The following is a 12,968-nucleotide window of genomic DNA, read 5'->3' as shown; positions in this document are numbered from 1 at the left end:
TCTTCAATCATTTTACAAATTAAATAGCATCAATTCAGGAGATAACCAATCCACAAGGATAACTATTGTGCAATCCAAATCTATTATTTGAAAGGTGACAAACCTGTTTCTAAGAAGGTATGTTAATTAACACCTTTGCTCAATAATGTGACCATTATGGAAAAGTGAGCTAATCTTTCCCTTATTGGACGTAAATGATTATTTTATAAAGAGGACAATTTACATGTGCTTCAATCCTAATAAGAATGATTACATAAATAGTCAAATCAGTTGATAGCCAATAACTGTAGAAGGATACGATGTCAAAATGTTGATGTAAAATAACAGTGCAATCTTTCGTGCTACATTGAAAAAATAATTGGTGACAGTTTCAGCTCCCATGTGAAGAACCAATAACAGATCAAATCTACTTTCTCACTGATGTGAACATATACATGCTTGACAAATGACTATATAAAATATAAGTGAAAAGCTATGGCATCCGCCCACAAAGTGACAGTGACAACAAATGTAATTTACAACATACATGGACTTCGCACTTTCCTTAAAGTTGCTAACTATACAACTATATTCAGTTTATATTAAACCAAATGTCGTTTCTGAAAAAACCCCTAATATGATCTTTGGTTTGTGAATGACTTCAGAAAAAAGAAGCATTCCTAACCTCAGTAACCATGACTACATAACCATAAGGGACTTGCAAACCAGTACCAAAGGCAAAGCTGGGATCCAATATTTTAAGTATCAAACACTAGATGACAAATCTTTCTTACAAAGAACATTTACTGGCAGGCTACTAAATGCTCCATGAGATTTAGACATTTTATGTATTTGTAAAGTACCTTTTCCATCAGTGTCTCTTCAAGTCAGAAACTGAACCATGTAATTCTCTTGCTAAACATTTGCATGCCACAGAATACTTGCAGCAGACAGTTTGAATCTTATTCCAGATGTAAAAGACATGAAAACTCTACAAATCATACATGCAAAGGAGACTGCACATGCTCCTCAAAAACTAATCTTCTATCTCTCAAAATGGATTTCAACTTGAGAAATAAGTAATACCTTGTGCTCTCAATTCAAGTCATTTTGAAAAGTTTTTGTTCAAGCATCTGATGGCGCACCATGATTAAATTCTATCCAAATTCCTCATTTCAGATTAAATAATTATTCAACAACAGACAACTCAAATGCTTTCTTGGTTGGTCTACCATCTCCCATTCCCCATACACTTCAATTAGCAAAAACAAAATTCTGATCCACATAACTTGTTCAACAAGAAAATGTGCAGATGTGGTCAAAGCAATACACTCAGTAGGTCATGCAGCATTCATAGGAGTTAGAAGGCAATCACAATTTCCACCCTATCCCCTTCATCAGGAATCTGGAAAAACTGGTAAACACCTGAATAAACAGGTTGGCCGAGGAGTGGAGGGTGAAGGACATCAGTGAGGAAGGAGCACAGGCTAACAAGTCAACTTTATTTATCATTCATACTACATTCGCACAGTAGGACGAGATAAAATTTCTCCAGGACCACAGAGCATCTTTATATAGACACCCACTCTGAACACAAGGCCACAGTACATCCTGCCAGATGGAAGAAGGGAGAACAGTTTACATGTGGGATGTGTGGAGTCTTTCAGTGTTAATTGCTTTCTGCCTATATAGAGTGCAGTAGATGTTCTCCAATCATCTTTTCTGCTGACTTCACTACCCTCTGCAGGGTTTTGCAGTCTGAGGTGGTACAGCTTCCAAACCAGGCAGTGATACAGTTGCACAGGATTCTCTCAATACATCTCCTGTAGAATGTAGTGAGGATGGAGGGCGAGAGATGGACTTTCCTCAGCCTCTGCAGGAAGTGGAGGCACTGTTGGACTTTCTTGACTATGTTAAGAGACCAGGCAAGGTTCTCCACCAGGTGCACACCAAGGTACTTGATACTCTTGACGACCTCAACGGTAGAGCTATCAATGGTCAGGGGAACGAGATATTCCCAGGTCCTCCTGAAGTCAACAACCATTTTTTAAAAAAATAAAAGTTAAGAGATAGGTGGATACAGGTGAGAGGGTGGATAAGAAAGAAGTTGAGGAGTGATAAGAGAGAGAGGGCTAAATAGGGTAGCTTTCTGTTAGGAGATGGAAGGGAAGGGGTGGGGAGCAAGAGGAAAGGAGAAGGGATAGGGAAAGAGAGAGACAGAGGGAGGGAGCTAAATTGGAGGTCAATATTGATAGAGTCTAGTTGAAGACTGCCAAGATGGAAATACAAGATGTTGTTCCTCCAATTTTCAGGTAGTTTCTATTTGACAGTGCACAAGGTAATGGACACTGGGGCACTGGTATGTGGAATTAAAATGGTTGGCCACTGGGAAGTCCTTGCTGTTACAGCAGACAGAGCAAAGGTGCACAAATGATCTCCCAGTCTGCATCCAGTCTTCCTGATGTAGAGGAAGGAGAAAATGTTACCAGATATGGGTGAAAGTTGTCAGTAAAGTGGATAAAGTTGACAAGCTCATTATGGGTACAGGAGGAAGGGCAAATGTCATCAATGTAATGGAGGAAGAGTTGAATTGCTCCATATATCAAAAAAAACATTATGCATAACTGGGACCTCTTTGCTGCCAACTTTCACCCTGATCTCAAATTCTCTTGCTCCATCTCTGGCAACACTCTCCCCTTTGTCAATCTCTCTGCTCCCACCTCAGCAGACAAACTATCTGTAGACATTTTTTATAAATCAACCAACTCCCACAATTATCTCAACTATGCCCCTTCCCACCCTGTTTCCTGTAAGGATTCTATTCCTTTCTCTCAATTCTTTCATTTCCGACACATCTGCACCCAAGATGAGGCCTACCATTCCTTTCATTCGGAGATGTCCCCCTCCTTCAGAAAATGTAGCTTTCCCTTCTACCATTAAGTCAGCCTTCACCCACACATCTACCCTAGCCCCTTCTGCTCCCCCAGGCACAACAAGGGCAGGGTTCCCATTGTCCTCACCTACCACCTCTGCATCTACCATTCTTCACAATTTCTACCACATTCAATGGGATCTCTCCCATCCTCCCCCTCCTCTTCAGGCATCTGCCTTTTTTTTTTAAACTCGATTCCTGATGAAGGGCTCAGGCCTGAAACATTGGTCATCTTTTACTTCCTTTGGATGCTGAGTTTCACCAGCACTTTTGTGTTTTGCATACAACGTGTAAAAGACTTCTCACCTCTCTGGCTTCATTCCTCTTAATTGCTGCATCTTTTCCTGCCCTACAATCCTGTGGGCTAGCAGCATTTCTTCAAACCTGGACCCTTGGTTTGCCCAGATTTCCTCACTGCTTCATTGATAAGCAATGTCTTCATCTATCCATGAGCCAGGTTCAGGAATTTTTTGGTCAAACCCCCTCCGCTTTTAGGATGTCCCCAATTCTCTCTCCACTTTTATCATTATTTGTTCTAGTATCGCCTTATGTCAAAATATCAATTTTTAACATGGAATTATTTATCTACACATGTACGAAGATACTATGTATGTGATATTTTACCCAGGGAAAATTGTCAATGAGTCAGGCAGCATCAGGAGAGAGAAATGGATCATCAACGTTTCAGATGATGAAAGCATCCCGACACGAAATCCTGACTTGTCCATGTCCCTCCACAGATGCTGCCTGGCCTGCGGAGTTCCTTCAGCTTCCCATCGTTTGCTCATGGTTCCAGCCTCTGCAGTTTCTTGTGTCGGCAAAGGGCATTGCTGCATGACGTCCAGTAAGAGGCATTACTTCAAGCACTGCTGTACCGGGAACCGAGGTGCTCGGAGTAACGCATTCTCCGCACTCATCGTTGACACTTGGTGAACCCAGCCAGCTTCCCTACAACAAGCCGGCGAGCTCCAGAAGAGACAACGTTCACAACCAGCTCTCAGCACAGCTAAGGGGACTTCGATTTTAAATGCAAGGAGGGAGAGCGGGTGTCTGCAGGACGAAGATCCAATCAATGCCAGCGCTAGGTGAAGAACAAATCTATTCCTCAGTGCTGATGGCTTTTCACATGGAACCATTGCTTCAAGATCTCAGGCAGTGAATAGACAAGCAGGCCAGACTACAACTTCACAATACCTTAATGCCAACGGCTGCTTCGCTCTGAGAATGACTCCTTGCAGTATACAAAAGAAAATGATCAGCAGCCATTTCAAATAGTAAAGGGTACAAGAAGAGCAAAGATTGCGACAAGAACAATAGTTCCTTTACTAGCAAAACGCACACCCCATGCAAGATCCCACCAACACTGCTCAATGTAGGGAATTACGGCTCACGGAAAGCAGACAATCTGTCTCTTTCCGAGCAGCTGTCTCAGTTATGAGTCCATCCCCAGTGAACCCACCCCCCCCAACTAGGGGCAGTGACACCCTGTACACTGCATCGAGCCCCATGACCTCCCCCCAGGGGCAGTGACAGTCTGTACACTGGTTCCATCCCCAGTGACCCCCCCCGGGGGCAGTGACAGTCTGTACACTGGCTCCATCCCCAGTGACCCCCCCCCCCGGGGGCAGTGACAGTCTGTACACTGGCTCCATCCCCAGTGATGCCCCCAGGGGCAGTGACCGTCTGTACACTGGCTCCATCCCCAGTGAATCCCCCGGGGGCAGTGACAGTCTGTACACTGGCTTCATCCCCAGTGACACACACACCCGGGGCTCCATCCCCAGTGACCTCCCACCCCCAGAGGTAGTGACAGTCTGTACACTGGTTCCATCCCCAGTGACCACCCCCCTGGGGGCAGTGACAGTCTGTACACTGGCTCCATCCCCAGTGATGCCCCCCAGGGGCAGTGACAGTCTGTACACTGGCTCCATCCCAGGTGAATCCCCCGGGGGCAGTGACAGTCTGTACACTGGCTTCATCCCCAGTGACACACACATCCAGGGCTCCATCCCCAGTGACCACCCCCCAGAGGCAGTGACAGTCTGTACAGTGGCTCCATCCCCAGTGACACCCCCCGCCCGGGGGCAATGACATTCTGTAACTGGCTTCATCCCCAGTGACGACCTCCCCCCCCACCGGGGGCAATGACAGTCTGTACACTGGCTCCATCCCCAGTGACCCCCCCCCCCCCCGCTGGGGCAGTGACAGTCTGTACACTGGCTCCATCCCCAGTGACCCGCCTAAAGGCAGTGACAGTCTGTACAGTGGCTCCATCCCCAGTGAATCCCCCCGGGGGCAGTGACAGTCTGTACACTGGCTTCATCCCCAGTGACACACACACCCAGGGCTCCATTCCCAGTGACCCCCCCAGAAGCAGTGACAGTCTGTACACTGGCTCCATCCCCAGTGACCTCCCCCCCCCAGGAGCAGTGACAGTCTGTACACTGGCTCCATCCCCATTGACCCCCCCTGGGGGCAATGACAGTCTGTACACTGGCTTCATCCCCAGTGACACACAAACCCGGGGCTCCATCCGCAGTGACCCCCCCCCCCCGGAGGCAGTGACAGTCTGTACAGTGGCTCCATCCCCAGTGACCCCCCCAGGGGCAATGACATTCTGTAACTGGCTTCATCCCCAGTGACCCCCCGGAGGCAGTGACAGTCCGTACAGTGGCTCCATCCCCAGTGACCCCCCCAGGGGCAATGACATTCTGTAACTGGCTTCATCCCCAGTGACGACCCCCCCCACCGGGGGCAATGACAGTCTGTACACTGGCTCCATCCCCAGTGACCCCCCGGAGGCATTGACAGTCTGTACACTGGCTTTATCCCCAGTGAAGACCACCCCGGGGGCATGACAGTCTGTACACTGGCTCCATCCCCATTGCCCCCCCCCCCGGGATCAGTGACAGTCTGTACACTGGCTCCATCCCCAGTGACCCCCCTAAAGGCAGTGACAGTCTGTACAGTGGCTCCATCCCCAGTGAATCCCCCGGGGCAGTGACAGTCTGTACACTGGCTTCATCCCCAGTGACGACACCCCCCCCCGGGGGAAATGACAGTCTGTACACTGGCTCCATCCCCATTGCCCCCCCCCCGGGAGCAGTGACAGTCTGTACACTGGCTCCAACCCCAGTGACCCCCCCTTCCAGGGGCAGTGACACCCTGTACACTGTGTCCATCCCCAGTGACCCCCCCCCCAGGGCAGTGAGCGTCTGTAAACTGGCTCCATCCCCAGTAACCCCCCTAAAGGCAGTGACAGTCTGTAGAGTGGCTCCATCCCCAGTGAATCCCCCGGGGGCAGTGACAGTCTGTACACTGGCTTCATCCCCAGTGACACACAAACCCGGGGCTCCATCCGCAGTGACCCCCCCCCCCGGAGGCAGTGACAGTCTGTACAGTGGCTCCATCCCCAGTGACCCCCCCAGGGGCAATGACATTCTGTAACTGGCTTCATCCCCAGTGACGACCCCCCCCACCGGGGGCAATGACAGTCTGTACACTGGCTCCATCCCCAGTGACCCCCCGGAGGCAGTGACAGTCTGTACAGTGGCTCCATCCCCAGTGACCCCCCCCAGGGGCAATGACATTCTGTAACTGGCTTCATCCCCAGTGACGACCCCCCCCCACCGGGGGCAATGACAGTCTGTACACTGGCTCCATCCCCAGTGACCCCCCCCCCCCCGGGATCAGTGACAGTCTGTACACTGGCTCCATCCCCAGTGACCCCCCTAAAGGCAGTGACAGTCTGTACAGTGGCTCCATCCCCAGTGAATCCCCCGGGGCAGTGACAGTCTGTACACTGGCTTCATCCCCAGTGACGACACCCCCCCCCCAGGGGAAATGACAGTCTGTACACTGGCTCCATCCCCATTGCCCCCCCCCCCGGGAGCAGTGACAGTCTGTACACTGGCTCCAACCCCAGTGACCCCCCCTTCCAGGGGCAGTGACACCCTGTACACTGTGTCCATCCCCAGTGACCCCCCCCCAGGGCAGTGACCGTCTGTAAACTGGCTCCATCCCCAGTAACCCCCCTAAAGGCAGTGACAGTCTGTAGAGTGGCTCCATCCCCAGTGAATCCCCCGGGGGCAGTGACAGTCTGTACACTGGCTTCATCCCCAGTGACACACACCCCCGGGGCTCCATTCCCAGTGACCTGTCCCCCCCCAGAGGCAGTAACAGTCTGTACACTGGCTCCATCCCCAGTGACCCCCCTAAAGGCAGTGACAGTCTGTACAGTGGCTTCATCTCCAGTGACGACCCCCCCCCCCCCGGGGGCTGTGACAGTCTGTACACTGGCTTCATCCCCAGTGACACACACACCCGGGGCTCCATCCCCAGTGACCCCCCCCCCAGAGGCAGTGACAGTCTGTACAGTGGCTCCATCCCCAGTGACCCCCCTAAAGGCAGTGACAGTCTGTACAGTGGCTTCATCTCCAGTGACGACCCCCCCCCCCCCGGGGGCTGTGACAGTCTGTACACTGGCTTCATCCCCAGTGACACACACACCCGGGGCTCCATCCCCAGTGACCCCCCCCCCCCAGAGGCAGTGACAGTCTGTACAGTGGCTCCATCCCCAGTGACCCCCCTAAAGGCAGTGACAGTCTGTACAGTGGCTCCATACCCAGTGAATCCCCCAGGGGCAGTGACAGTCTGTACACTGGCTTCATCCCCAGTGACGACCCTCCCCCAGGGGGAAATGACAGTCTGTACACTGGCTCCATCCCCATTGCCCCCCCCCCCCCCGGGAGCAGTGACAGTCTGTACACTGGCTTCATCCCCAGTGACACACACCCCCGGGGCTCCATTCCCAGTGACCTGCCCCCCCCAGAGGCAGTGACAGTCTGTACACTGGCTCCATCCCCAGTGACCCCCCCCCCCCCCAGGGAGCAGTGACAGTCTGTACACTGGCTCCATCCCCATTGACCCCGCCTGGGGGCAATGACAGTCTGTACACAGGCTTCATCCCCAGTGACACACACACCCGGGGCTCCATCCCCAGTGACCCCCCCCCCCCCCCCCCCCGGGGAGCAGTGACAGTCTGTATACTGGCTCCATCCCCATTGACCCCGCCTGGGGGCAATGACAGTCTGTACACAGGCTTCATCCCCAGTGACGACCCCCCCCCGGGGGCTGTGACAGTCTGTACACTGGTTCCATCCCCAGTGACCCCCCCCCCCCAGGGCAGTGACTGTCTGTAAACTGGCTCCATCCCCAGTGACGCCCCTAAAGGCAGTGACAGTCTGTACAGTGGCTCCATCCCCAGTGAATCCCCCGGGGGCAGTGACAGTCTGTACACTGGCTTCATCCCCAGTGACGACCCCCCCCGGGGGAAATGACAGTCTGTACACTGCGTCCAGCCCCAGTGACCTCCCACCCCCACCCCTCCCCCGGAGCAGTGGGAGCCGGGACACCCCCGCCCCCCGGGCCCGGCACTCACTGCTGCAGCGGACGGACGGCCGTCCCGGGGCGATGGCTCCGCCGCACAGGTCGCACCAGGTGTGGAGGCAACAGGTCCCGAACCGATGTCCCTCGCCCCTCTGGTCCGTCGCCCGCGGATCCTCGGCCGGCTGGAAGACAGTGCGCACATCCCGCGGCCTCGGCGCCCCGACCTTCAGCCGCAGCCGCCGGCCTGCTCCGCCGGCGCCCGCCGCCCCCCCCGCCCGGGCCGCCGGCGGCGACCACCCGGCCGTGCAGTCGCCCAGCCTCAGGGCAGCGCAGCGGAGGATCAGTTGCTCGGCCGGCGATGCCCGGGGCCCGGGCGGCATGTAGCCGGGTCCCTGCTGCCCGGGGAGGAGTCGGGCGCTCACCAGAGGCGGCGGAGGGGACTGCGACGCTGACACGGTGGGCATCGCGGTGCCGGCTGTTGCGTTAGCGGCCAACGGCGACACCCCACCCCGCCGCGCAGCCGGGCTCCTCGCCGCGACTGTTGGGCGTGCGCGGCTTCTGCAGCCCTTTAAAGCGGCGGCGCGTGTCTCTCCGCCCCCCCCGCCACGCCCAACCGCGCCCAGCCTATCCCAGCGCGCCCGCCTCCTTGAGTCACCAATCGCTCTGCCAGCTGATCCTCCCCCCCCCCACGCGTGCGCGCCCGTGACGTCAGTGCCCCCACGCGCGCCCTTCCCACGTCCTACATCACTTGAGGTGATTGCGATGGTCAGCAAAGACTCTGGAAAACCTCTGCAGGTGTAAGAACAGGATGCAGGAGAAACCCAACAGGAGGAGAAACCCAGCAAGTGGAGAAACCCAGCAGGAGGAGAAACCCAGCAGCTGGAGAAACCCAGCAGCTGGAGAAACCCAGCAGCTGGAGAAACCCAGCAGCTGGAGAAACCCAGCAGCTGGAGAAACCCAGCAGCTGGAGAAACCCAGCAGCTGGAGAAACCCAGCAGCTGGAGAAACCCAGCAGCTGGAGAAACCCAGCAGCTGGAGAAACCCAGCAGCTGGAGAAACCCAGCAGCTGGAGAAACCCAGCAGCTGGAGAAACCCAGCAGCTGGAGAAACCCAGCAGCTGGAGAAACCCAGCAGGAGGAGAAACCCAGCAGGAGGAGAAACCCAGCAGCTGGAGAAACCCAGCAGGATGAGAAACCCAGCAGGATGAGAAACCCAGCAGCTGGAGAAACCCAGCAGCTGGAGAAACCCAGCAGCTGGAGAAACCCAGCAGCTGGAGAAACCCAGCAGCTGGAGAAACCCAGCAGCTGGAGAAACCCAGCAGGAGGAGAAACCCAGCAGGAGGAGAAACCCAGCAGCTGGAGAAACCCAGCAGCTGGAGAACCCAGCAGCTGGAGAAACCCAGCAGCTGGAGAAACCCAGCAGCTGGAGAAACCCAGCAGCTGGAGAAACCCAGCAGCTGGAGAAACCCAGCAGCTGGAGAAACCCAGCAGCTGGAGAAACCCAGCAGCTGGAGAAACCCAGCAGCTGGAGAAACCCAGCAGCTGGAGAAACCCAGCAGCTGGAGAAACCCAGCAGCTGGAGAAACCCAGCAGCTGGAGAAACCCAGCAGCTGGAGAAACCCAGCAGCTGGAGAAACCCAGCAGGTCAAACAGTGTCCTTTATAGAACAAAGATAAAGGTACAGAACCAACGTTTCGTGCTTGTGCCCTTCTCAAGGAATAAGCAAAATGGAGGCAGGCGGTATGGACTCTATATAAATGTAGACACCCAGCACTTTAACTGGCCCTTCTGCCGCCTGATTACACCAATTAACCCTCATCCACTGTTCGTTTTGAAGGGTGGGAGGAAACCGGAGCGCCCTCCCCGGGGAAAACCCACACAGACACAGGGAGAACGTGCAAACTCCTTACAGAGAGTGCTGGATTTGAAAAGCAAATATAAAAGATAAAGACGGTATGTACTTTTTTTTAGTAAAGATTCGAAAGGTAAATATAAAGATGCGTAACCAATGTCACGGGCCTCATCAATGTAGGCAGGCGCCTAGAAAGAACACTTTAATCTAACAATTTCTGCACTACTTCGATGTTGAGAAACATAAATACACTTTCTAAGCCAACCATAATTCATTTCATGTACACAGAACTGACATCATGCAATTTTGACACTGTGTCTATTAATTTATTCCTCTCCCTCAACAGATTGCAATTATACTGCTCATGAGGTGTGCAGGAACTTCATCAAACTCGATTGCCAGCAAGGGGAACAACTTTCAGAAGAAAAATTCACTGTTGAAGTTGAAATGGTGTTGCCTGAAAGTGAGGTACTTGTTAATATTTGTATTTGATGGTAATTTTCTCTTCTAATTCTCCTGTATGATTGTGGATGGGGATTTCTAGTAATCTACTTACTGGAGAGTGTAGGAGTAAAACACTGTGGTTGAAGTAAAAACACAATGCTGGAAAACCCAGCCGGTCAAACAGTGTCCTTTATACAGCACAAAGCTTGAACCCTTCATCAAGGTATGAGCAAAATGTAGGCAGGCCCCCTGAACATTTTATTAATTTTGCTCACACCTTGATGAACGTCTCAAGCCTGAAATGATGGTTATGTATCTTCATCTTTGCTATATAAAGAACACTGTTTGACCAGCTGAGTTTCTTAGCATTGTATTTTTACTTCATCCACAGTGTCTGCAGACTTTCATATTTTACTTTTAACCTCTACAGGTGGACCATGGAGAACATTCTGACTGGTTGCATCACTGTCTGGTATGGAGGTGCCAATAGACAGGACAGGAACAGACGACAGAAGGTTGTGAACTCGGCCAGCACCATCATGGGCATCAATCTCCACTCCATTGAGGGCATCTACAAGAGGTAGTGTCTGGAGAAAGCAGCCTCTATCCTCTTTCCACTGCTATCATCAGGAAGAGGGTACAGGAACCTGAAGACAGTACGTAAACAACTTCCTCTGCTCCGCTATCAGATTTCTGAATGAACAATGAACCACAGACACTTTCTCACTTTGACTTTTTCTTGCACTATATTTATTTATTTTGTAAGGTGTTTTATATAAATGTTCGCACTGTGACGCTGCCATGAAACAAGGAATTTTGTGACTCGTTCAGGACAATAAATTGTGATTCTGATCAATCCTTATCCTCCTCCTTGCCACACATAGTCATCCTCCCTCCCTTCTCTCAAACTGTCACTTTGAATCTCCTCCATCCCTGCACTCACCCCCCCCCCCACTCCTTATTGCCTCTGATGCACCATCAATAACTCCAAAAGACCTGTTCAACAAACTGATAGGCTTTTATTAGCTTTAGAACAAAAGCACATCCATGCTGCTTGACTGTTCTGCTCTGGGAAGAGCTATGGAATATTCTGGAGCCTGTGGGAGGAGCCACAGGTACAGTCAGCCAAAGAAGCTTCAGTCTTCCAGCTGGAGATGGACCACATTGTAGATCAGTACGAGTTGCAGGCCATGTTCCTGTTTCTTGACAATGTACGACCATGACCTTGCAGGACCATGACGCCAACCTTCAAAATTTCCTCAAAACTGCCAAGTTCCTCCATTGTAGTGACCTGTGTGGGACTCACTAGTTCCAAATTCTGTCTTGCGGCACCATTCTAGTCATTTGGTGAATTTCTGTATGTTATTGGGCACTGGGAGCAATCATGAGATTCATAACTTTGAACTCCTGCTTTCTAACCTCTATCAGCTTCTTAAACTGCTTGGGGAGCCTTATCCCTCTTGCACACAAAGCAGTTTTTTTTTTACTATAGCTTTGTATTCGTGATAATAAATAAATAGGTTAAGGAGGCTGGGTTTATTCTTACTGAAATGTAGGACGCTGAAGGTGACCTTTATTCCTCTGCTCATACCCCTTTCATTCCCATTTCACTCCCCGTCTCTCCTGTGTCACTCCCTCCTCACTCACACTTGTACTCTATCCTAATTCCATGGTGACTTTCCCACTGCTTCCCTAATCCCACACATCAACCTACAATCAGCCTCCTACTTACCCGCTCTCATATTCCCCATCCCTATGCCAGTACCTACATGCCACCCAGTCTGCAGTGCATACCTCGCTTGTCTCCTTCCAACTGTCACTTCTCTCTATCTTTCCCTCAACCTGTTTCATCTACCCAGTCTTTCCCTCTTTATCTCATTCCACCTCTCACCTAACATCCTTTCTCATCTCTCCATCTCACCGCTGGCCATCTTCCCCGTACCCTCTCAGTCCTGATGCAGTCTTGAGCTGAAATGTCCACCATTCCAATGTCTCCGCAGATGCTGCTTGGCCCGATGAGTTCTTCCAGCATCTGCAGTCTTCAGTGTCCAAACTGCATATGGATTTGTTACAGAAACATTACTTGGATATCTATTCACAAATACATGACCTTTCATCCATCTGCCTTTCTCTGATGTGGAAACCCCCATTTCACTGGTCATTCTTCTCTTAAAAATACTAAAGATTTATAGAAAAATACTCTCAGTTTGAAATGAATAAGTTATTTCCCCATTTTTTTACCACTAATTCTTCATTTCCAATCTCCTATTAAGTTATGTGGCACAGATTTAGAGAGCTCCAATCCAGTAATGATATTGATACATTTGAAACGTTGGAGATACTGTGCCCTTAATGAAAGATAAAGGACAAAAAA

At 51.5% G+C, this 12,968-nt stretch overlaps 1 protein-coding gene and 1 long non-coding RNA gene across 2 annotated transcripts in view; one reads left to right on the top strand and one right to left on the bottom strand.

Moving 5' to 3' along the window:
* The window catches only part of LOC138765238 (ras association domain-containing protein 5-like), a 36,562-nt gene extending 27,694 nt beyond the window's left edge, over nucleotides 1-8,868 (bottom strand). Inside the window, exon 1 of the mRNA XM_069942235.1 lies at nucleotides 8,352-8,868. Within this exon, the coding sequence (XP_069798336.1) occupies nucleotides 8,352-8,763 (412 nt within the window). The 5' untranslated portion in view covers nucleotides 8,764-8,868. The remainder of the gene's footprint in view (nucleotides 1-8,351) is intronic.
* Nucleotides 8,869-9,992: 1,124 nt separating this feature from the next.
* LOC138762981 (uncharacterized) lies at nucleotides 9,993-11,378 on the top strand. Its single transcript, XR_011357282.1, has 3 exons — nucleotides 9,993-10,251; nucleotides 10,497-10,618; nucleotides 11,025-11,378. It is a non-coding gene; the product is annotated as an uncharacterized lncRNA (long non-coding RNA).
* Nucleotides 11,379-12,968: the final 1,590 nt, after the last annotated feature.

The sequence above is a fragment of the Narcine bancroftii genome, chromosome 5 (assembly GCF_036971445.1).
Source record: "Narcine bancroftii isolate sNarBan1 chromosome 5, sNarBan1.hap1, whole genome shotgun sequence".
Classification (NCBI taxonomy): domain Eukaryota; kingdom Metazoa; phylum Chordata; class Chondrichthyes; order Torpediniformes; family Narcinidae; genus Narcine; species Narcine bancroftii.
This window is presented reverse-complemented; position numbering and strand designations above follow the sequence as displayed.